Genomic DNA, 25,371 nt, shown 5'->3' on the forward strand with positions numbered 1-25,371 from the left:
AATTTGAAGATGTGTGTTACGGGATATAGGATTAGGCACATATTCCTTCCTTTCCTTTGTTGTTACAGTGAGTACATTGTACTACTACTGGGTGGCTCAGGCAGTGAAGCATCTGCCTACAGCTCCAGTCACTATCCGCGGATCCTGGGACCGAGCCCTGTATCAGGTTCCCTGCTCACTGGGGAGCCGTTTCCCCCTCGCCCTCAACCTGCTGCTCTCATGCTCGTTCTCTCTGTCTGTGTCTCTGTCTCTCTCTCTCTGTCAAATAAGTACATAAATAAAATATTTTAAAAAATTATACTATTACTGACTCAACTTCCCATGATTTCTGTATGATGTAGGCTTGGAAGTAGTCAGTTTTGTGGGGAATAATATATTTGAGAAATACTTGCCATATTGAACCATTTCAACTTCTATCTGTACACAGATTTTAATAATCAAGTTTCTAAGGATTTTATAAGAAACACTTGAATTTCTCACTTTAGATAAACCAAATGCTATTCTAAAAACCCTTGCATAGTCTGAGTTAGGTATATGATGAAGTGAAATCCAATTAACTTCTCCCAATCAAATAAATGAATTCATTAATGTTTTGCTGAAATAGAACTTGTGGTGTTATATCACAGCACCTAAGTGAGATTTCTATGGAAAAACATCACTCCCATTCTCAGATGTTTTAATTTTTTTCACCTTTTAAATGTGCAAAGTGCTTTTTATATCAATAAGCTGATAAGGAATGTACAGTCCCAAGTGAATGACCATTCTAAATAGAATATGAGTGCATCTAAGTGAGGTTTGTCCTACTTTTGGGAACTATAGTGTCCCAACAAATTTGGTTAACTTTTTTTGGGGGGGGTGAGAAGGGGTTGAGGGAGAGGTAGAGAGATAATCCTAAGCAGGTTCACAGCATAGAGCCCATTGCAGGGCTCAATCTCACACCCTGAGATCATGATCTGAGCTGAAATCAAGAGTCAGACACTTAATGGACTGAGCCACCCTGGCACCCCAATTTGGTTGACTTTTGACCAATAATTTTTCAACCATTTCTCTGCCCCATTCTTTCTCTGTTCTTTTTCTTCTGGAACTCCAATTACATGTATAGTAAACCACTTGATATTATCCCATAATTATTGGGCTGCTTTTCTTTTCTCTTCTTCCTTTCTGCTTTCATATTGGATAATTTTCATTGATCTGTCTTCTTGTTAACTGATGCTTCTGTCCTTTTTAATTTTCTAGGCTTATTTTAAAAAGTTTTTATATAAGATGGTATATTTTCCAATTCCAGAGTTTCTCTGATTGTGTTTTTATTCTTTAAAATTTATTTTATTTTATTTTTATTTATTCATGAGAGACACGGAGAGAGAGACACACACACACAGGCAGAGAGAGAAGCAGGCTCCCTGCAGGGAGCCCAACATGGGACTCGATCCCAGGATCCCGGGGTCACACCTTGAGCCGAAGGCACATGCTCAATCGCTGAGTCACCCAAGTGTCCCTGTTTTTACTATTTTCATTTCTCTGCTGATTTCCTGTTTATGACTCTAACTCACTTTAAGTCTGTGAGGATATTTTAAATAGTTGCTTCAAGTCCTTGTGCATTATTTTCAACATCTGGGTTACCTCAAGATCAGATTCTATTTCTGTTGTTTTGGTGTGTTTTGTTTGTTTGTTTGACTATGGGTCATATTGTTCTGAGTTATGCATATGTAGTAACTTTTTATTGTATGCTGGACATTGTGAACAAAATGTTGCATGGATTCTCTCATTCCTTCAAAAGGTGCTGGGGTTTGTTCTGGTGGACTTTTAAATTAGTTGTAGATCTTTTGGGTCCTCCCATTAGTTTTAATCTCTATTAGAGGAGACCTATTCAGACTTAGTCCTAACATGCTTTTGCTCTTCGTTCTATCATATTCCACTTATTTTAGGGAGTGGTACAAATTAATAATGCATGGAGTTTTCTGGGCATCTAGGAAACGTCCTGAGTATACAGTGAGAGCTCTGACTGGCCAGATGGCCAGTGTGTCTCAGTAGGGGTATGACTTCTAATATCACAAGTCTACTCTCGACTCTGCAGCAAAAGGTCATTGCATCCCTGGGTCTCACCCATGCTTGTCCGCCTGGCTCTCAGCCAGTGCATGCCCACCGAACTTATGGGGCTGTCCCATCCTCAGCTGGTCCTTCTCAGATTACTTATCCTGCAGGTTCTATTTCAGTGTCCTAGAATAATTTCTACTGCATCACCTCTCCAAGCCACCATACCACCTGGGTTCTACTTTCCAACTGCACAGTAAGAAAAATATACAGAACAATGGGGGGGTGATAGGCTCACTTCCCTCATTTTTTTTTCCTCCCATGGAACATAGGCATGCACTCTCTGTTGTTTAACAGAATAATTATCTCATATATCTTGTCTTTTTACAGTTGTCCTCAGTAAGATGCTAGACTACTGTCATTCAACATATCATGGAATGAAGTGGAATTCTCATTTAATTTTCATAATATTTAATATTTAAATAAATTCTGAACCAACAATTCCCAGATGTAGTACAGGGGGAAAAAGTTAGATGGGATGAAAATATAGGTTACAAAAGTCATGTGTAACTTTTAGGTATCATATCATAGAATAGAATACACTCTGGTTTTGGTGAGAAAAAAATGCTATCATGCAAATTTTAATATTCAAACTCTACAAAAGGAGAGAAAACTGAGAAAATTGTGTCTGAGTAAGAAAAAGTCTACTAATTAGAGTCACATACTTCAGTCAATAAAAAGGTATTGCTCTGCAATTCACGGTGGCAGGTGGCATCCTTCCAGTACTGCTCAGTCACGTCTGATTTAAGTCAACTTCTTTAGGGCCTAATCTAGAGATTTACACTAACTCAATTGTCAGGAGGTGACTCAGAGTCAAAAATTACCTTAGATTATTATATATATGCATATGTCTCTTATTTAGGTGCAGATATCTCCAAGATAATGTTTCATTCAGAAGAGAGTATACACACACACATATACACATGCACATACATAAGGTATGCACATATATTTTCATATATATGATTGTATTATTTATACATGATTTTATGAGATCACAGATGATATGTAGTTTGATTGCATAAAATATAGTTCAATTACAGACAATTTTCTATTGTTCTATATAATACATACAATAAAATGAGAGGTGGGCAGGTACAGGTTGAGATGGCACAGTAGAGTAGAGAAAGTGAAGATTAAGAAAACTTGATTTATATGTCTGGTCCTGATATTGTGTGAGCTTATTCAAGTTGATCAATTTATATAGAAAGTGTTTCAGAGATGATATTTGTTTTGTGCAACCGTTTTGGACTCGAACAATAAGTATTCAGAATTTATATGCTAAATATTTCTAACATTTAAGTCTTATCTGTCTGAATTCTAAATCAGTTACTTTGTGGACTCTAAACAAATTCATGATATCACATCATACCTTTGCTTAAGGCAAGCACTGCTGATATATGACACAGTAAACTATTCATGACTTTTTATTGTTATTACTGAGGTCCCACCATGCCCTCTTAGGCCTCTCAAATACTAAAATAAAATATATTCACTCTAAAGTATTATACAGAGAATCACCCTAGGTTCTTTAGTAATGCAGTGTTTTTGGCAAGGGCCACCAACAGACTGGAAATAACATGTGAAGTGAAGCCTACAGACGTTCCCATCAGTGACTGACATCGCTTCTGTGCACTGTTCCCTGTTCTCATTTATTCATTACCAGAAACCACAAAACACCACCAAATCACAGAGATTCTTATTAGAAGATCAAAAACTCTTACAGGTTATAAACATCAAAAGGTAAGGATCCTTGTTAGATAATCTTTTGAATAGTCAGGAAATCTCCATGTACCCAGTCATGAGTTGTAATGATTCTCTTATACATTCTGGGGGAAAGGAGATTAATGATACAAAGGTTCAGTCTATAGGATTTCTGTGGAATGGTACCAGTCATTTTATAATGAAATACATGGTTCCAAGTGTAAAGGTTGACTTTATGGCTTGAATGTACTCACCTTCACACACTGGCTGCAATCCCGACCACGAGCCATTGAGCAAACATGTACGCTCAGGAGAGCCCCTCAGCTGGTAACCCATTTCACAGGAGAAGCGCAGAAGGCTCTTGGTCTTGAGTTCATCTCCAAGCCGGGACCCATGCGCTGGGGTCCCGGGATCGCCACAAAATCCAGGATCGTTTCCTATGGAACACAGACACAGATGGCAAAACACAGTGTTGTTAGACTTCTTTATAACAGAGCTCTTATATTTAAAGAGAATGAAAAGTTATTTATTTATTTATTAGGATTTAGTTATTTATTTGAGAGAGAATGCATGAGCATGTGAGCGGGGGGGGGGATGCAGAGGGAGAGAATCCTCAAGCAGACTCCCCACTGAGTGTGGAGCCCCTAGTGGGGCTCAACCCCAAGAGCCACGAGATCACGACCTGAAGGGAAACCAAGAGTCAGCCTTTAGACCAACTAAGCCACCGAGGAATGACATGAAAAGTCATTTAAATATGTTCCAGTCATACCACATTCTGGAAATCTCAAGAGAAAGACTCTATCAGAGCACAAAGGTGAAAAACGTGAAGAAAGCGTTCCTCTACAACTAAACACAAACTAGCTTATCAAAATATGCCTGTGACAAAAGTTGGTGTTCTCTAGAAGAAATAAAACTATGGTAATAATGAAGACAGGGTTTGTCCATTGGATGTGTCAGTATGGATGATAAAAGGGAAACGGGGTCAAAGTGCACTGGGCAATAAACAGTCAAGGGAGAGGTCTGATTCTTCTCAACTGTGTCCAGAGTTGCTGACTCACTGAGGTTTGTTTATTTAAGAACTATCCATGAAAGAATGAAGATTTTTCATTTTTTTCGAAGGGTGTCAATGTAATTGCCAGTTGGAGACAGGAGTGAGGCAGAAGAATCGAGAGGAAGCGCAGACAAGGAATCAAGAAGGAATGGGGACAGACGGAGTGAGGGTAGGCAGGCCCCCTGGCCAGGGTGATGAGGAACTCCCATGTCTCCCACAGGGGGCATGTGAAGTAACTGGGCCTCGAGGGGATTGATGAAGTGGAGGACGACCACGTGGAACCCCGGCCTCCGTGGCAGGACATGGAGTCAGGCCGGGGAACAGCAGGCGGTGCCACTCCCCACGCCCCACGGGTCCAGCCAGTGCATGGTTCCTCACCTGTACAGTGGGGCAGCGTCCCACTCCAGTGACTATCCTCTTGACAGACTCTAGTGCTGTTGCCGACAAGGTCCCGGCTCCCTTTGCAGGCATAGTGAACGACGGCCCCGTACGTAAACAGCTCTCCAGTCAGGACGGCATTGGCAGGAACCCCGGGTGGCCACACGATATGGCTGAGGGAAAAGGTAGCGTGAATGGGCACATCAGGCCTGTGAAATGCTTTAGCTTGGTAGGTCTCCACACGGACACCCCCTGCTGTCGAGAAGCCGCTAAAGACACAGGCAGATTATCGCAGCACCCTACAAATAACAGATACCACTTTCCAGGTGACACCCCCCCACCTCAAATATTCATATGGTACCGAGGACAAGAAATTGATCTGTCAGTGAAGTTTGTCTTGGTTTTGTTCTCTCTTGAGGTGTTTCTGTTTAAGACAGAAATTTCAAGCTAGACTTTCAAAGAGAAAGTCATAAAAAAAAGAAAAGAAAGAAAAAACAAAACAAAACAAAACAAAAACAAAGAGAAAGTCACTCTATCTACGTTTCCCCCATCTGTCCTTACCTGAAGTCTAAAAAAGTAGTAGTATACAACAAAAAGTCAGAGATTACACAGATTCATTAAACTATTGTTTTTTTTTCTTTTTTTTTTTCATTAAACTATTGTTAAAATGACAATCATATACTCGCGTGGCTCAAAACTCTCTCATAACTGCTTACGCTTCCAGTTCATGGATCTACGATGACCCTTCCAACAATTTTTCCTTGAACAGGTGACGGTTTAATATGCCAAACCGGGCCTATAATCTATTCCTAAATTATCTTTCAAAAAGGACAATTCTGAGATCCAGATTAGTGTAGACTGGTGAAGATTCATCCCTCCTTTTCTGTAATGTCTCCAGTTAGAGTTAACAATGGACAAATCTTGGGCTACGTGCAAAGAGCTGACTGCACTCAGGCTACCGACAAATTATTCAAAGGCCACTGATTTAACAGCCTAGGGTGTCCGTTAGATCCCAGGCAACCCCAAAGTGATCTCATCCAGGGAGGTAGGTTTAAAAGGTGGAAAGTCACTGAGCGTCCCCGTGAGCTGCTTCAGCCCTTATATTGATCCCGTCTCCCACTGGCATGCGTTCCTTGGTGAGCAAGATTTTATCTACACAGAGTCCTAAAAGGAAGCTAATTAGAGCCAGACCAGTAAACGGTTGGTCATCATCAGTTCCAGGTGAAACTCAGAGAGAAAGAGAAAACAAAAAAAATCAGTGAGACCCTAACAGCAAAACCAGAGATGAAGCCTGGCTGCTGAGAGTGGGGACGAGCCAACAGCTCCCCAAGGACCCGCCTTCGCAGCCGCGGGGTAATTCCAACTGTTAAGGACGACAAGTGGTGGAACTGGGCCCCTGGGAGAGCGGGAGCCTCTTACGACCTGGTTCCCGGGGATCTGGAGCTCGCTGGCATCATTACCAAAACTAATGGAAGTCTCCCATCGGCCAGGGAAGCCGCAAAGGAAATGTTTGGGGAGACAAAGAGAAAAACTAATTTCTCTGAAAAATCCCCATGTGTGAAGGCCTAGAAAACCAGAAAGCAGATAAAATTTGATGAAGATTCTAATACATCCACAGATGCACTTTGGGGGCGCATGAGGCTGTGCCTTTGTTTTTGAGAGGAGTCACTCTTTCTCCACAGAAATTAATTACATTGTTAGGATTATAATTTGAGACAAGTTTCCATCTCGATTGGGAGGAGTTAGAAGGGCCCCTGAATCACAGGGAAAAAAAAAATTCTCCGGGACTAATTTATCCTGAAAATGCAACAGAAACGCCATAATTGTTAAAATGTAAGACAGATGATCACTTCTGTTTCAGTAAATTCAATTTAAAGCGTCACTGTCATCTCCCACATTCTTCACGCACACGGAAGGAAAGCAAAGACGGTGACGTGTGGATTTTAAGGACTGTTTTGCTTCTGAGTGACTTTGAAGAGGACGAGGAGAGTCGCCCCTTTCCCTGGGGGGGGGTCAGGCTGTGGTAACAGGGTGAGGTCTTTGAGCTAAAGGACCGTATCGTTTTGCACGTTAAAAGAAGGCAAGACGATGGCTATTTGGAGAGACGTGTGTTTTTGCTCATCCACGTGGTGTGCAATACGGATCGTGCTTTGAGGGGCAGCCGTCGTGCCCAGGATAGGACCCAACTCTCCAGGCCAATCTGCCCTCGTGTCATAGAACCATACGAGTCAGGAGGAAGATGCTCTCGAGATACTATCGTTAGTATCATATGGATTCTGGGGGCCAGGGCAGCTCGTGAGGCGTCCCTACTCATGAGGTCCCTTGGGAGACGCCACCCCTGGCCCCAGACGCCCGGCCATCAGAGAGGGTCCCCACAGCGCAGCCCTTGGCGGGTACTTCTGAGTCTGAGTGCAGTCGCAGCGAAGGGGAGGATGCCGGGTATGGAGGCCCTGGGCCCCATGTCTGGGGCGTGCAGGGGACGCATGGCTGCTGGGTTGGGGGAGAAGGTGACCAGCAGCACCGAGCAGAGGCCAACACAGGGGTGCACGTGCCGCCCGGCACACGGGGTCCGTTTGTCTCCAACGCAGGCATGAGAGCAGCCGTGTCCCCTCTCCCCTCCCGACCCCTAACCCGGTCGGAGTTCCATTTTGTGATTCCGGACCGGCCGGTAAAGATACCGTATAACTTACACGATTTGTAGGGACTTGAACTCTGTGGTGGTTGTTCTGTTGCTGGTGTTACGGGCTCTGCGGCCAAGAGGCCGAAATAGCCCTCACTTACCCAAACACTTGGGCAGAGAGCGATCCCATAGGCCGTTGGCCATGCAGGTTAGGGCGGACGATCCCAGCAAGTAAAACCCCTTCTTGCAATGATACATGACGCTCGTCCCATATTCAAAACTCTCGGGGAAATTCTGTTGCCTGTGACGAATGGCGTTTTCCACAAAGCCTGGATCCGAGCAGTTCACCACTAGGGGAGGGAAAAGAACGCAGCATCGTTTAGACACAGTCATAAACAGGAGGGCCCGCTCCACGTCCCGACGGAAAGTGCGTGAGATGAGGACGTGGCCGTGGAGGCCCCACGAGCCTGTGCTCCCCCGACGCCTTCCGCTTACTGCGTCGTGGCCGCGCTGCCAACACCGCCAGGCAGTGCACCTGCCGCTGCGCGAGCCTGACGGCCTGACGCTAACTTCCTTCGTTTCCTAATAACCGACCTCCATGCAGCGTCCAAAGACGGTTTTCTTGGTTAGGTTTGTGTGGTGGAAACGTTAAGATAGAACCCGCCGACATTGGGTGCATTTGGGTATTTTTACTGGGGTGCAGTATTTCCACTTCCCGTGGCACAGCAGAGTCCCTGCCCCACCCACCCACGTGCACTAATTAAGGCCCCAGGACGGGCCCGAAGCCGCATCTGCTGTCTGCCCCATGCAAATAAAAATGCCAACTGTCCCATCAACACTTGATAGAAATGTAACTGAAGGCAGCCTCTGATGCCGGCCTCCTCTGCAGCACCAGCCCGCAGGGATGTGGCCATGCTTGGGGTGCTCTGGGGGTGCAGCACGGTGCTTCTGCAGGTGCCAGGAGAGGAAAGAGACCTGATGCACCGGTGCATGGTGAGCTGCGGGCAAAACAGCGACTCTCCAGATATTTCTGGCTCACGAGGGGCCGCTCAGCTGGTTCGGCTCGGTCCCCTCCTCCGAGAGAGCGACCTCCTCCCTCCTCGGACTGCGGGGAAGGGGTGGGGCACAGCAGAGGATACGGGGATCCCTTCAGTGCTGGAAAATCCTGTTCTGTGCTTCTCAGGGCAACCCTGAGCTTACAGAAGGAAGACACAAGTTCTTTTGAGCCAACCCAACAATAAAAGTGTTTGCGGAGCCCAGGCAGGTCACTGTGAGGCTCGGGACACGTCCCACCCACAGTAAAACTACAGCCAAGCCCTGAGCGGCAGCAGGAACCGCCCGCCTGGAGGACGTCACACAACTTGGCGGATGAACCACCTGTGTGACCCGGAAGACAGCTGCACAGGTGCATCCTGCATTTGGAGTGTGAGTCCCGGAGGGTCGCGTGTCCGCGTGTGCCTACGTGCCCTCGGGACTCGGTCCACGGCATAGCATCGGTCTTGTCCCGTGAGGGTAGGGGCGGCTCAGGCAGCTGGCCGGGGTGGGGGGACCAGGCCCCGAGCCCCTCTGCCAGGACAGGGCCCCATGATGCCCCGTGCAGCCCATGTCAGCGCTGCAGCCAAGTTATGGCCTCCTTCCTGTCCTTGTGGGGTTGGCCCTACTTGCCTTCCTACTGGCCAGTGGGGTGGGCTGGAAGACAGGAGGCAGACAAGGCCAGGGCCATCTCGGCTTGGGAGCTGGGAAGAAGGATCCAGCTGGGGCGAGGACACAAAGAAGAGGGAGGCCCGGGAGGGAGGGCTGCAGGAGGTGTGAGATCCAGCTGAACCCGTGTCTGCAGGCCAGGGAGGCGAGGCTGCAGTCCGCCCGAGGAGGAGGAGGAGACTTTGGGACACCTGAGTCCGTGCCACCTGCTCCGAAATACCAGGCTGTGACCTCCGGGGGGCCCCCTGCCTGGCGTTGGAGACACGAAGGCCCTGGGATTACCGGCAGTGCCCTGGGGTTTCAGGTTGCGTGGAATCACCTGGAGAGGACACTGGCGCGCTGGGTCCCAGGCACGGCCCCATCCCCTCGTGGTCCGGCACCCTTAAGTTAGTACAAATGCGTGACAATGATGAACAGTCCGTGATCCTCAACGGGGAAAACGGAATTGCTCCTTATGTGGGAAGAGTTACGCCGACATGCACCCCAAGTCTGCCCGTTATCTTTTTGCCTTTCCAGTCTTTTTTTTTAATTTATTTTTTATTGGAGTTTGATTTGCCAACATATAGCATAACACCCAGTGCCTTTCTGGTCTTGTCCTGTCACATCAGCCCTGAGCCGCCAGAGCCGGATGCAGCTCCCTACATTCCTTCCTCGATATTTGGAGGCTCCGCTAGGAGAGCCCGCTATGCTCTCTGCTGGGGCAGCAACAACTTGGTCCAGCAGAGGCCCGGACAGCACCTGCTAGGCACCCGGAGGCGGGCGGGCAGGTGGGTGGGCACGGATGCGGGGGTCTCTGTGTGGAGCCTCCTTAGCCCAGGACCTGGCCACCCGTGCCCGCCCGCCATTTGCTTCGACGTGGATGGAACTGGAGGGTATTATGCTGAGTGAAGTAAGTCAATCGGAGAAGGACACACATTATATGGTCTCATTCATTTGGGGAATATAAGAAATAGTGAAAGGGAATAAAGGGGAAAGGAGAAAAAAATGTGTGGGAAATATCAGAAAGGGAGACAGACCATGAGAGACTCCTAACTCTGGGAAACGAACTAGGGGTGGGGGAAGGGGAAGTGGGTGGGGGGGTGGGGGTGACTGGGTGATGGGCACTGAGGGGGGCACTTGATGGGATGAGCACTGGGTGTTATTCTATATGTTGGCAAATTGAACACCAATAAAAATAAATTTATAAAAAAAAGAAAAGTGATTTTTAAATATTTTTTTTTAAATGGAGGGTTTTTACAAGTTATAATCCCTTACAGGTAAATTTTAAGTAGAAGTTGACTCAGTGAATTACCCAAACAAGTCAGACCTGAGCTTCAAATGTGTCAGGGACAGTCATTATTTCAGGATGATGTTTAGTTTTAAAGCTGCACAAAAGCGACCACGCCCAAATTATGTAGCAATGGCATGGGGAGCATGGAAGCCTTAGTTCTGAGGGTAGACTGGGCACATGTTCAAAGCTTAATCCAGTTTTCAAAAAGGACCATGTGCCACGTATCACCCTATAACTCTAGCATCTGCCTCACTCGGGAACATGGAGGTACACCGAGCATTGAACGTATAATTGGTGCACAACATTGGAATGTAAAACTATGACTCTGTTTCTCCATTTTTATTAAGAATTATTTAAAGTCACCAAATTGCACACAAACTGGCAACTATATAATCCTTATTCCTTATCATTTTTTTCCCTGACCTTTCACTTCTACAAAAATTCCTCAGTGTAGTTTAGCTCCTAAGATTTAAAGAAAATTGTTCTAATAAAAATTCTGAATGGACTGACAAGCATGGTGGCCACAGGAGTTCCTGACTGCGCTTCACACTAGAGGATCACTGAGGAATCGAGGCTGGAGGTAAGAGACCCCTTTCTCTCAATGAGCACCATCCATGCAACACATGGAATGAGACTGGACTCTCCATTCGGTCTACTGAGGAAGGCAGAAGGATGCTCAGGGTAGCCCTGTTGACCTCTGACTGTCACGTCCTGTGGTTTCAGTGCTCTAGGATCAAAGGAAGGAGGAAAAGAAGGAGAAAGGACAGAGGCCTCGGGGGGAAGACCTGTCTCCTATTTTCTTGATTTTTTTTTTTCTGAAAAATCTGTGTTTCTATATCTCTTTGGTCTTTACTCCTGCTTTTCCCATTTTCTTTTATAGCTCATAAAAACCTACCATGAGCAAGAAAATAAGAAAATGATGCTTCGTAAGCTAAGAATAGCCAATTTAAATTCGGTGATGCTGGGAAAAAGGAATAAGAAGCAGTTCACTGCATTTTTTTTAAAACATTCTCATAATTGGTTAGAGTTCCATGTAGCACGTTTTTAAATTGTTTTCAACGGGGGCACCTGGGTGGCTCAGTAGGTTGAGCGTCCGACTCTTGGTTTCAGCTCAGGTCTTGATCTCAAGGTCCTGGGATGCAGCTCAGTGTTGGGCTCCACACTCCACGTGGAGTCTGCTTGGGGATTCCCTCTCTCCCTCTCTGTCCCTCCCTCTTTCTCTCTTTCATTCAAATAAATAAATAAATGAATATATATATATATATATATATATTTATTTAGAAAAATAAAATGTTTTCAACAGGAAGAATTACACAATGTTTAGAGAACAACGATAACTATGTGGTATTCAGTGTGTTGCTAGAATGAACACTTTTGGACGTGTTTATTAACTAGTTGAATCAAAAATTTTAAAATGGGATTACTGATGGGGAAAAAAAAGCAAAAAAGAACAATAGCGATTTATGACTGTTTTTCAAATATATGAAAGTTACATTTTCATTTTTATCAATACCTGATAAAGATGAAGTAAGCTTTAGCTTCAATTCAGATATACAGGTTTGATAAAAGATAAACACTCTAATTAATTATAGTGGATTGTAATTGATTGCAGGACTTTCCTGAGCAAACAATAAATTTTGGAGGCATTAGACATGGTGGGGAGGACTGCGGACTGTGCGCCAGGCACTTTGTGAAGAATTTCACAAGCATTGGATTGTCTAGAACTCCATAAACATGTGAGGAGGGTTCGCTTCCTTGGGCGTGCACGTAAGGAAGCTGATGTGAAGAAGCTCTGACCATAGACCCTGCATTGGGTTACACACGACGAGTGAGTGGAGAGACTGGGCATACAGCGTGGCACCCGCCCCGAGCAACTCTGTGCCACACGCTGAAAAACCCGAAGGGTAGACCTCAACTCCCTTCTGCCCCCTGGGAAATACTCTTCAAGTAGGGATCTAAGGGCAGCTTCTGGGAGCCGCCCGCCCCAACTCTTCCCTGCTCTCGGCAAGAGCCTGCTATTCAATTCCGGGCTCCCCACAGCGTTCAGTAGCTACTCCTGGCTGCCCTTTATCCATAGACACACCTAAGACTTGTGTTCAGTAAAGCCACAAACACATAATTGGTTCTTATGTTTCTCTTACTTTGAAAACTGTACCATTTAAAATTTTGGATAATATGAGACAATATGATATGTTACAATAATATCATAATATGTATGATTTTTGTAGACATATAAGTGCCACCATATGCATAGTGGTCCTTTAGGAATTTTTTTATTGTTTCCTTTTTTTTTATTCCTCTCTAACCATAACAGAAATGTCAGTAACCCCATTATTTTCTTAATTTTATCATAGTGTATGTAATCACATTGGAACATATATTATATGTCTCTTGAATTTAAATACCCAATCTTACAAAACTACGGGTAAGAAAGGAAAAAAGTCTAAGGCTTGTATGTAATACAAAAATCATTACACTAAGAAAGGAAACATGAACTGAATTATCCTAAAATTTGTCAAACTTGGTTTTCTCACTGGACTGATGGAGCCTTTGAGCTTAATGACACGTTTTGGAATTTAGGAAATGAAGAGGGACGCCAGGGGGGCTCAGTGGTTGAGCGTCTTCCTTTGGCTCAGGGCATGACCCCGGGGTCCTGGGATCGAGTCCCACATCGGGCTCCCTGCGAGGAGCCTGCTTCTCCCTCTGCCTGTGTCTCTGCCTCTCTCTCTGTGTCTCTCATGAATAAATGAATAAAATCTTTTAAAAAAAGGAAATGAAGAGTCAGAGAAAGCTTTTATACAGAATCATGGGCCTCTAGGATGGTGTGCATAATCTGATTCTTAAAATAGATGTGAGACACTTGTTTCCCTTCCTTCTCATGAAATCTGCAAGCACATCATCTATTATATATTTCTTCCAGAAAGATGTAACTACTAACAGAAAACATACCTTCTTTAACTTTCTAACCATGTTTGCAAAGACAGTGTTAGCAAGCTATATAGCTAGTGTCCCGGGTGGGAGCTTTCTGATTGATCACAGATGCCGCAGGCTCGGCAGAGCTTCTTGTTAAGGGCAGAGTCTGAGAATAGCGAGGTGGCCCCAGGGTGGAGACAGACTGTAGAAGCCTCTCTGTAATCTGGCCTCCCTTCAGATTTATTTGGCGTTCAGTTCCAAAATTCAGGGTGGAGTTTCTCTTTCACATCATGAATGAACTAAATGTTGCAGGACTACCCCAAATCCCATGATTCATTGACCTACCTGAATCAGACATTTGACAATCAGATATTATCAAGAACTTGAGGGAAGAAATCAAGCACAAGAGTACACCCGCATGAGATACGACATCCTAAAACTCATGTGGAATTATTCAAGGAACACGTAAGATAGGAATCGGGTTGTATGGCAGTAGACAGTAGGAAGCCTAGTAATTTTGTTTAAAAAGTAGCTATATTTTTGTTACCTTCAACTTTTTGAGTTTTATGCCGTTTTTTTTTTTTCCCTAAGGCTTCACCACCCTTATGAGCCTGTCCTTTTTGAGATCATGCTTCTCCTGGTTTTATAATAAACATGCAAATCCTGTGCCCTAGATCATATCTCTTAGATCATAAATGAAGAAAACAAAGCAATAGGGAGAAGAAGCAGGGAGTAAAGACACCTTGGAGACGTTCTTCTCACTCAATCCCACCAGGACTGCCTCTGCCAACCATTTCCCCCTTCATCACATGTACTGGTAGCAAAAGACTTGACAGTGGAGCACAGATTTAAAGGTTCTACCCTGTAAAAGGCAGGGCCCAGAGAGTGAGAGGATAAGCCATGGAGTGGGAGAAAACATTAGCAAAGGAGGTACCTACCAGAGGGCTGTTAATCCAAAACATACAAAGAACTCTTAAAACTCAACAGTAAGAAAGCAAGCAACCCAAACACAGACTGGACCGCAGACCTGAACAGACACCTCAGCAGGGGGGATACACAGCAGGCAAGTGAGCACATGGAAGTGCCCCACGTCCATGTCATCAGGGAAATGCAAATTGAGACAATGAGGAGAGGCACTGCACACCCACGACAACGGCCCAAATCCAGGACACTGACAACACCCAGCGCTGGCAAGGATGCAGGGAAGAGGGACTCTCACCCATCACTGGTGGGAGTGCAAAACGGTGCAGTTACCTTGGAAGACGGTTGGCGATTTCTCACAAAATTAGACACGCTCTTTCTTTCTTTTTTTTTGATAAATTAATTTTTATTGGTGTTCAATTTACCAACATACAGAATAACACCCAGAGACACGCTCTTTCCACACAATCCAGCAGTCATGCTCCTTGGTATTTACCCAAAGGTCCACACAAAAACCTCTATTTACCAAAACTTGAAGCAACGAAGATGCCCTTCAGTAGGTGATGGATAAATAGTGGGTGGCCCATCCAGACCCTGGAATGTCATTCAGCACAAGAATAGATGAGCTACCAAGCCATCAAGATATGTGAAGCCTCCAGGGCATATTGCTAAGTGAAAGAAGCCAGTCTTAAAAGGCTCCATCCAGGATAATTTCAAGTATATGACCTTCTAGAAAAGGCATAACTATAGAGACAGTAAAAAAGATCAGTAGTTGCCAGGGGCTGGTTGGGGATAGAGAAATAGACAGGTGGAGTAATGGGGATTTTAGGGTAGTGAGGCTATTTTGCATGATACTCTCAGGGTTCATACATGTCATTACGAAAACTGGTCCAAACCCATAGAATGAACCACACCAAGAGTGACCCTGATGTACACTTTGGGCCCAGAGTGATGAAGATGTGTCCATGTGGGTTCACCAACTGTAGCAAATGCTCTGTCCAGTGGGGATGCTGACGGTGGGGGAGGCTGTGCCTGTGTGCGGGGAGGGTGTACATGGGAAATCTGTTTCTTCAGTGCAGAGAGGGGAGACGCAGAAGCCAGCTTTCTGGGCAGGTACATGCATTCAAAGATGTCCCCTAACTCTGCTTCCCTTCACCCTGGTCCGTGGCTCATACAATAACAACAACATTAAAAGGGAAACTTGTTAGTTTTGGTGCTGAGCAGACCGCCACGCTGCCAGGAGGCCAGCAGGGCTCTTCTGCAAGAAACTCAGTGAGCAAGTGCATCCTGCACCCGACGCCTGACCACGCCACAGCCAGAAGCCTGCTTTCTGGGGAGGGTGAGAACGAGGGGACCAACAAGACCTTCTCTTGCTGACAAGACTTCCTCTACACTGAAATAGGGTGAATCTAATACTAGTGTTTAGAGGGGAAGTGGAATTAGAAGACCTCACAGTCCCATAGAGACTTGTACCAGAACTCCACAGTTGTTAGCCCAAGTTCACATAACCTTCAAAAATTGTTATTGTCTCATTTGGATGTAACCTCCTTGGGAGCCTCATGGGAAGGTGGGTGATTGTCGGCAGGAAGCGGGAAGAAAGCTCATTACCATATCTGCCATAAAAACCCCTTCACCTTCACACTGTAAAGTACAATTCACCTTCAATGAATACGGTGTTTTAATGGAAACCAATTGAAGCAGAACCTTAAATATCATGAGCTCAGACATCTAGGAATACAAAAGTTCAAAAACAGCATTTTCTTGAAAATGCAGGCTAAAAGCTTAGATCTATATGGCAATTTTTTTTAATTTTTTTTAATTTTTTTTAATTTATTTATGATAGTCACAGAGAGAGAGAGAGAGAGAGAGAGGCAGAGACATAGGCAGAGGGAGAAGCAGGCTCCATGCACCGGGAGCCCGACGTGGGATTCGATCCGGGGTCTCCAGGATCACGCCCTGGGCCAAAGGCAGGCGCCAAACCGCTGCGCCACCCAGGGATCCCTATATGGCAATTTTTAAAGAAATGCATGAAAAAAAAAAAAAAAACAAGGAGAGAGATTCAAAAGCAATGAAAACTTCTTAAATGCAGCTGTAGGTCTAGAAGCTCCAAGTCCAAAGATGTTGTGTGGATGGGGGAGTGGATAGAGACAGAGAGATGGGAGAGAAGCCGACCTTACCTAGAGTCCTAGACTGTTGTGTTTGAACACCTGGCTAGTACTCAACAAAAGCCACGGAGGGAGTTGTGCTTTATTCTCACAATTATCTCCCCCCCATCCCGAGGAGGGAAAGCGTTTGCAGCGTCCTGTGCCTTGGGATGAAGCACCACGCCCACCGGTACCTTGGGTACCTTGGGGTGTTAATCGGCCGCCGCCCCGACCACTAGGGCCCATGCCCAGAGCCTCTCCTACCTCTGCAGGTGGGTAGGGCGCTGCTCCACTGGCCATTGCTCCGACACTGGGCTCGGGAGGCACCCTGCAGCAGGTACCCCGTGTTGCAGGTGAAGTTCACGACGTCATTCAGATTGAACTCACTGCCGTTGGTGAATCCGTGGGCGGGGTTCCCAGGGTGGCCACATGTGATGGCTGCGGGGGAAGACAGGCCCTCGTCAGCGTCAGAAAATACCCGGGCCGTCACCCTCCCTTGGGATTCTCATCAGTAGACATATGAGCCTGTCAGATGTGTGGGTGGAGAGACTCCAGGCTGTCAGATACGTCACAAGTCGCATGTGTATTTGGAAGAAGGTGAGAAAGAACAGTAAGGTGATCCACCAGTTTTAACTGTCATTGTGGAAAATGGCCAACACTGGCAAATGCACTTTCTTCAGAATAATAATTATTCTTACATCACAACAGAACACCAAATAACTCTATAAAAAAGCGGTGAGAAACAAGGGGGTGCTAAAATTCTTATATCAATTATGAATTTTGATTATTCTCCCCTTAGAACACACCAGGCAATTTGGTGAAACCCTTGTTTTGAGACATTATAGGGACTTGGCTGATCATTTAAATTGCGTATGCATACATTATCTCAATATCAATTTAAACATCATGAAATTAGCAAGAACCATGTGTGCCTAGACAGTATTTTCTTTGACAATCCCTATTGTACAATCTTTTGAAATGTAGTGAACTGTCATTAATGTCATGCCCTAAATAACAGCAATACAAATCCCAAAGATATCCTTCCGTGGCCCTTTCCAAAGAAACACATTACAGTCTTGAAAGTAGTGTTTTCCTCCTCATTTATCTTGTCAACAGCTCTTTCTTCTAAGCAAAGCTTTCACCCCTGAACTCTGCACGTTTACCACTGCACCAGCCCAGATAATACCTGTCATTATCCCAGAGCTATATCCACATTTCCTTTGTTTAATTCAAGGGAAAATAAAGAATATACTAGTGCAAAGAAGCCAACTGGTTTAAAACAAAATTTTGCGATAGAGTATGAGAGGTCTTCTAAAAATACGGGTCAGTATTTATCTTGGATGGTTTAACACTTGAGGACAATCATTATATATGGTTTTACCTCTTCTGTTAGGGGAAGAAAGAACTGCTTACAAAACTCTATTCTAGATGAAATGATGACAAAAATACAAAACAATACCGAGGATCGGGGCATGAGGCTATTCTGGGGACTCTGCAAAGCCGACCTGCAGACTCAGACTCAGCATCTTTTCCCTCCTATAATTAGGTTCTATTTCCACCTTGTTGAACCTGTGATGGCATCGGGAACATGAGCGCATGACATCACTTGTCCGGGGACCTGTTTGAGATGAGTTAACGAGCGCGTGAAGTGTGGACAGGAGTCTGGAGGCATTGGGGGAAAACAGAATGGGGAGTGGATGGGAGAGAGAAGGGGAGGCCGTGCCCTTAGGGCTCTCGGCACAGCTGGGAACACTCTGAGGCTACCCACGTCCATGCTAAGGCTTCGCACCAGGAGAAGGTGTGACCAGAGCAAGCACCCGCTGGGGGCGTCCACAGAGTACTTACGGACACAGACCGGGGTCTGTCCGGACCATTTGTGGTCCTGCAAGCATATCCGGACGGAAGTTCCAACCAGCCTGAAACCGGGATTGCACTGATAAACCACAGTGTCCCTGTAACTGAATCCGTCTCCACTGATATGACCGTTCACGATTGGATCCGGGGAACCGCAGTGGCCAGCTACAAACATAAGTAAAACCAATAAGCTCACTTTGGAGAATTTGTCTTGTATAAAAGTACTGCATTCACACTTTGTTTGCCTTTGCCATCAAGTGAATAACATCGTCAAGTGCCTGGCCTTTGGGGATTCTCCACACTTATATATATTCTTCTTTGATATGGTGTCTTTCTTTGTGACCTGTTTGTTTGTTTTTCTCAAGAATTGTGAGTAACGAGTAATATTTCAGATAATGAAACTGCTAACAAATATGATTGCTAATGCAATTATTGCCCCATGCATTTCTTTGACTTCTTTTTCTTACTGAGATTTTATGTTATTTATCTTGTTATGGTATTTCCAAATAAAAGCCATAAAAAAGGGAAGAGATGCTCCCGGTTACTACAGATAGGTTTTGTAGCCTATTGAGCCTGGAAGGTAAGGAGAAGGATGGTAATATTTCCAGTGTGAGACAGTAGATCACTAAACTCTTTGTGGAGTTTCCAAGGCAAGATGAATATCAGAAAATATGCTCCCTTTCAAACCTGTGCATCTGGTTAGGTTTGACGCTGTGACTATCTAGGTGGAAGTGGCCCGTGCTGAGCTGAAAGAGGAGGCTAGCATTCAGGGGAGGGGGGTCCTGAAGACAGAGCGATTTAGGAGAAGCAGGATTAGGGGCGTTAGCTGAGGCCCAGGGTCCCTGAGCTCGCCCATGAACAGTGTGCAGAGCGGGAAAAGAAAAGGCGGGACGAAGCAATCGGGTAAAGGTTCACACCAAAGGGAGGAGAAAAGCATGGACAGGAAGCAATCTGAACTGAGAAGATGACTACTCGGCGGACGTGGTGCCAGATGAGCTTCAATGACAGAGAGCGTCCACGTGGAGCAGGAGGCAAGGAGGGGGACGAGGATCCTCGGCTTGGCTCAACGTCAGTCCGGCTCCTGAGCCTTCTCACAGGCCCATCCACATTCCTTCCTGGAAAATCCAGTTCTAGGAAAACTCTGCTAAAAAGCCCCCACCCTCCATATCTGAGGGGCTCCCCCCACCCATCTCCCAGGAGAGCTCTGCCCACCTGGCCTGCCTTGAGGGAGACCCTGCTCGACCGAGTTAGCCAGAAACTGCTCCGCCCTGAAGCTCCCCGTTGGAGACCCCCCTCCAGGACCGCACCTGTCCTGGGCTGTCACCCCCACTCCCCATGAAGCATCCAGAGTCCAGCCGCAGCTCTCCCTCCCTGGAAAATCCCACTGCAGTGGCCCTGAGTACAGGCCGCCTTCCCATCCTTATCTAGTGTCCTTGAGCACTTGCTTCCCCCTCAACAAGCACAGGTGCCATGCGGCACAGAGGAGCCTTGGGAGGGCGGGTCAGGTGTTTGTCTGTCTCTCCATTCTCCTTTCCACATTCTTCCCTTCCCTTCTGTTCATCCTCCTTCCTCCTCACCTGTCTCCCTTTCCTTCCTCCCTCTCTCCTAATCTCGATCTCTCTCTCTCTCATGGAAAGAGTATCTTACTAATCAACACAACATGAAGCGTTAGGAGGACCCGACATGGGACGCCTGAGTGGCTCAGCGGTTGAGCATCTGCCTTCAGCTCAGGGCTTGATCCTGGAGTCCCCGGCTCGAGTCCCACATCGGGCTCCTTGCATGGAGCCTGCTTCTCCCTCTGCCTGTGTCTCTGCCTCTTTCTCTGGCTCTGTCATGAATAAATACATAAAATTTATTTTAAAAAAAGGAGGACCTGACATTACAAGCATCCATGTTACACACGCATTTTGGATAAACAAGAAGAGAAAGGCATCCACCGCCAGTTCCTAAATTACCCACCCAAGCCTCAACGTTTCCGTGGGGCGGGAGTGACACAGCCTGGAGCACATGCAGAGTATTTTGCCGTAGACTTCCCTTGGCCATTTACTTCTCAAACAGAGCACACAGCTGTCAACGCTTTACGCAAAGTAGGCTACCTCCAAGGTCGAGGAAGTTGCCAGCTGTTCCCATGCAACAATTGGAGTACACTTCACCATTCTTTCTGGAAGAATTTAAAATAATAATCTATATATCTGCTGAAGACAGTGTTCAGCAGCTCTGCATTCTCCTGGGTTTTGAGCTAAGTTTATTATCGGCAAGGTGACTTTGCAGAGCGGAGAGGGAGAAAACCAAATCGATGGCGAGGCATCCCTACTTGGACACCATTTATAAGAGGTCAGGTCAAAAAAAGTCATGCTGGATTCAGTTGATTCTTTGTTGCCTTGACAGGTTCTTTGCATTTGGGCCAGATCAATTAGGTCGATGCCGGCAAGAGGCCAGGTCACCTCCCCCACACCGAGCCTTGATGCACAGGAGGAAGAATGCACCCCGTGGGCTGGAGAAGGAGCCTCCAAAGCTGTAGATGTTAGCACAGCCTGTGGCCTGGGCTCCACGGCCGTCCCGATCCCAGAGGCTGCCACAAGCAAGGTACACTGCTGGGCAGGGGGATGGAGCCAATTTCCAATTCCAGTGACAAGGACTAGTAAGACAGCCAGAGGCGGCCCACAGGCTGGGCACAGAGAGCTCACGGAGCCCAGTCACTTGTGACAGGACCACTTAGAGATCTGCTTTCTAGAAATGTGCACCACAACAACACAACCTGATCTGCAAAGACAGAGTGGGCCACCTACCCCCAGTTGTTGTCCTAGATCATGCCAAGTGCTCTGGGGGTTCCTTCTGGAGCCTGCCACCACTCCAGCAGGAGGGGGCCTGGGGCCCAGACGGCTTGGTGCTGGAGACGGTTCATCGCAGTGGAAAGCCCCCATCGTTTACGCAATCTGCTCAGTGTCACCCTGGATTTGGACAGACACCCCTGGCTAGACTCACTTTATAAACATTTTCTTTTCAATTGAGTTTTCAGTAAAACTGTAGAGTTTGAGGCTGCACTGTCTTTTTTTTTTTTTAATTTCTGTTTTCGGAGATTTGGGCATTTTATTTATTTATTTTTAAAGATTTTATTTATGTATGCATAAGAGACACAGAGAGAGGCAGAGACACAGGCAGAGGGAGAAGCAGGCTCCATGCAGGGAGCTCCACGCAGGACTTGATCCCGGGGCTCTAGGATCACGCCCTGGGCTGAAGGCAGATGCTCCACTGCTGAGCCACCCGGGCGTCCCAAGGCTGCACTGTCTTTTGAAAACCTGGCACAAGGCTTCTCCTAGTAGTCAAGGAGATAACCGTATACTTTCAAAATCAAAGGGTTGGCAGCCATGTGTGGAAACAGCAATTCCTAACAGCGACTCTTTCCTGACACCTGGTCATTTCAGTTCTCTGAGGAACTGGCCTTAAATACAAAAAAGAAAAGAGAGGATGTTTTCCAAAAACACTTCATTTCTGCTCAGAGCCTCAAGGGGAGAATCAACAGCATCACCTGTGACTTCCACCTCCTAATTTGAATGCAGACCAGGTGACTTCCCCATCTGAAGCTAAGACAGACCAATATGATTTTCCCTTCTATGACTTTCCAGCCCTCTTGTGGGTTCTTTTTTTTTAAAAAAGATTTTATTTATTTATTCATGAGAGAAAGAGAGAGACGCAGAGTCACAGAGGGAGAAACAGGCTCCATGCAGGGAGCCCGACGTGGGACTTGATCCCAGGTCTCCAGGATCAGGCCCTGGGTGGAACGTGGTACTAAACCTCTGAGCCACCCAGGCTGCCCTGTCAGGTTCTTTTTTAAAACGTTCAGAGTCATGAACCAATTACAGGCTATTTACAAATATAGAATATTCACAAAATGTCACTTAGAATATTTATCGAGAAATGTCAACATGATGAAAGAATGCTATGGGGAAAATACTACATTGGTGAGAATTTGAACTCAGTCTCTGAAGTCTCTTTCAAGTGTAAGATTCTATGATTATGATAATATTATGTTAAATCCTTTGTGATATTTCTTTATCCTTAATGTAGCCCCAGTTCTGTTACACACACGCTGTAGAAAGTGTGTCTCCGTATCTACCAGGGAATGCTTTGTCACGCCTTTCACACTTCGGTCCAGTGGCTAAAATCTGTCACTCATCGAATACTTGTGCAAGTGAACGGAAATAAAGCAACTTCGCAGTTGGCGGTGATGTCCGTTCCACTGTCAAAGTGTATCCAAACCCATTGCCTGCTAGGCAGGCGACTTTCAACTACTTGAAGATAATCCCATGATGGTTTCCAACTGGTCTGCAGTGTTCTAGGGGCTTGAGATTACACAGAGGTTAAGGTGCAACCAGGTAGAGAGTGAAAAAGAGATGTGTAGGCAGGACACGGAAGGGACTGGACTGAGGAGGGTGGGCCCCTCGTGGGGAGCGGGGCGGGACACGTCACCAATAGTCGGCATCAGGAAGCCTGATGCAGGCAACGTTTAAGGCCTGAAGGTTGTGCAATCACTAGCCAGGTAAAGGTGGTAGAAAGGCAGACTGTAGTTGCTGGAATGAGAAATTTTATTTGTTTTATAGTATCTGTTAAAGTAGGAAGACTATGGAGTTACGTGACCACATTGTCCATTTACTACAAGGGTATCTACCTTCATCCTTCTCAGCTTATGAACTGGACGTATCGTGCTTTACTTCACCTGCCACGCGGCAGGACGGTTTTAGTTATAACAGGCCCATTAAGTATGAACAATAGCAAAGGATAAGGGAATCTACTACCTACAAAATATAAAAAAAGAAATTGGGATGAGGGCAGCCCCACACGCTTGAATACAAGATAGCAACTCATTAAAACAATGCGATCCTACTGGAAGCCCTATGCCAGAACCCAAGGTTCCACGTTTTTGTTAGTTCCTTTGTTTTTTGTCAACATTTGGCTTCAGCTTAAACACAGGTCATGAAAAGTATTTTGCAGGCAACCCTGCGGCCAATATAATGACTCCAGGAAGTCAGTTCTTGAGAAGTGAATGCTTTCAGTAAAGTGTGGAAAGAAAATCCTCGGAGTGATCAGTATGGGCCTGCTTTATTTCTGTATCAATCCTGCTAATGGGTTTAGTAATCTGCCACTAAGCTGAACCTGATAGCACGGACTGGCGACGGGCTGAGGAGCTAAGCAGAATGCCAAACAATTGCAATCCCATATGATTTTTAATTCAACAGATAGATAGGTTTAAAGGCACATCCTAAAGGAATCGCCAAATTTCCTTGGACTTGAAATGTGAATTAGCCATTCTATTTCTCCCATGTTTCTGGAACTCTACATCTGCTCCACGTGCAGAATAGGTATGACTCAGTCATGGGAGATTCACCAACTCCCAAAATTGATTTCGAATCCATGGCAGAGTCGAGAATTCAACGCCAGGCTGGGCATTGCCTGGTTCTGCTCAGATGATTCTCGGTATTCCACATGCTAGACCATAAAATATATCATTCGAATCAGCCTAAAAAGACAAACTGAACAATGGACTAGGAGTGAGATTTCACTTGTCCTGTACAAGAAGGAGCCAGGTCATAGGAATCTGGAAGGTCCACCTTGTTTGCCAAGTGATCGCATTTAATCATAAGCTTTGGAAATCGCTGACTTACAAGTCGTTTATGCTATTCTTCTAATGAAGGCTGTATTATTGTTATCATTTATGAACTGTTATATATTTTGGTTATAAGGCCCAAAAATTTAAAAAAAGGGGGGGGGAATTTCTTTTAATAATCTTTCTCTAAAGTTGGGTTAGGAGGGATAACATCTACCAAAAATAAAAAAAAATAATAATAACTAAAACAGAGATTGGAAGCAAGCTTAACTGAAAGCTTCCCAGCTGACTTCCACAGCAAACAAGGTGGGGACAAGCATTTCCATTCACCCAGAGGGCTGGGTTGGCTTCCTGGTGTCCCCCTCGGTCACGAGTTCCCTGAAAACTGTGCCAGGCACAGGAGTCTATGGCTAGAAGTGGCCACGCTCCCTGGGGAGCCCAGGTTGCTGTCTGAGGTCTTGGGGGTCAGCACCAGGGACCAGGCAGGTCAGCAATGCAGCTTTACCCACTATCCCAGGGCCACAGAAGGACCAGCCCCCCCAAGCAGCTGTTTCTAGGCCCATCTAAATTGCACATGTTAGCAGGTCTGGTCCCACACTTCTGCAAGGACGGAGGTGGTTTCCTGAGCTTGTTTCTGCTAGGGTGGATATTCTGAACACTCATCCATGAGTGAACTGGATTCCTTCAGTAGGTGTAAGCATCCTATCCACACTTTCTGGAATGTGTATATGCAGCCGGATTTTAGAGCAGGGACCTTATCCACCCATAGGATGTGAGCAATGTTTGACTTCCTGTCATGTTTCACTATTTGTTGCTCATCTGGAATGAGCAACACGGTCTATGGCCTCCTGAGAACACACTGGTGACTTCTGAGTGACCGGCCCAGGGTGTCAGACGTCAGTTGGCAGATTTACCTTAATATCACAACACGTGCAAACGCTGAACCCTTTCAACTTTCAAGTCCTCTCGGGTAAGGTATGTTAGAGTCTTTTACAATTACACACACTTGTGCAATTTTAGAAGTGAATTCTGCGATGTGGAAATTTTACTTAGTTCCATTTTTTTTTCACTTATTCCATAAAAACCCACCGTACCAGTAGAAATGTTGGACACCAGGGG

The 25,371-nt window shown here is 45.8% G+C and overlaps 1 protein-coding gene across 1 annotated transcript in view; it reads right to left on the reverse strand.

Moving 5' to 3' along the window:
- The window catches only part of CSMD1 (CUB and Sushi multiple domains 1), a 1,869,885-nt gene that overhangs the window by 35,822 nt on the left and 1,808,692 nt on the right, over positions 1-25,371 (reverse strand). Inside the window, 6 exon segments of the mRNA XM_055335505.1 lie at positions 4,050-4,232; positions 5,225-5,374; positions 5,377-5,397; positions 8,006-8,194; positions 17,058-17,231; positions 18,639-18,812. Coding sequence (XP_055191480.1) covers positions 4,050-4,232; positions 5,225-5,374; positions 5,377-5,397; positions 8,006-8,194; positions 17,058-17,231; positions 18,639-18,812 — 891 coding nt within the window.

The sequence above is a fragment of the Nyctereutes procyonoides genome, unplaced genomic scaffold, assembly GCF_905146905.1.
Source record: "Nyctereutes procyonoides isolate TBG_1078 unplaced genomic scaffold, NYPRO_anot_genome, whole genome shotgun sequence".
In the NCBI taxonomy this organism is placed as follows: domain Eukaryota; kingdom Metazoa; phylum Chordata; class Mammalia; order Carnivora; family Canidae; genus Nyctereutes; species Nyctereutes procyonoides.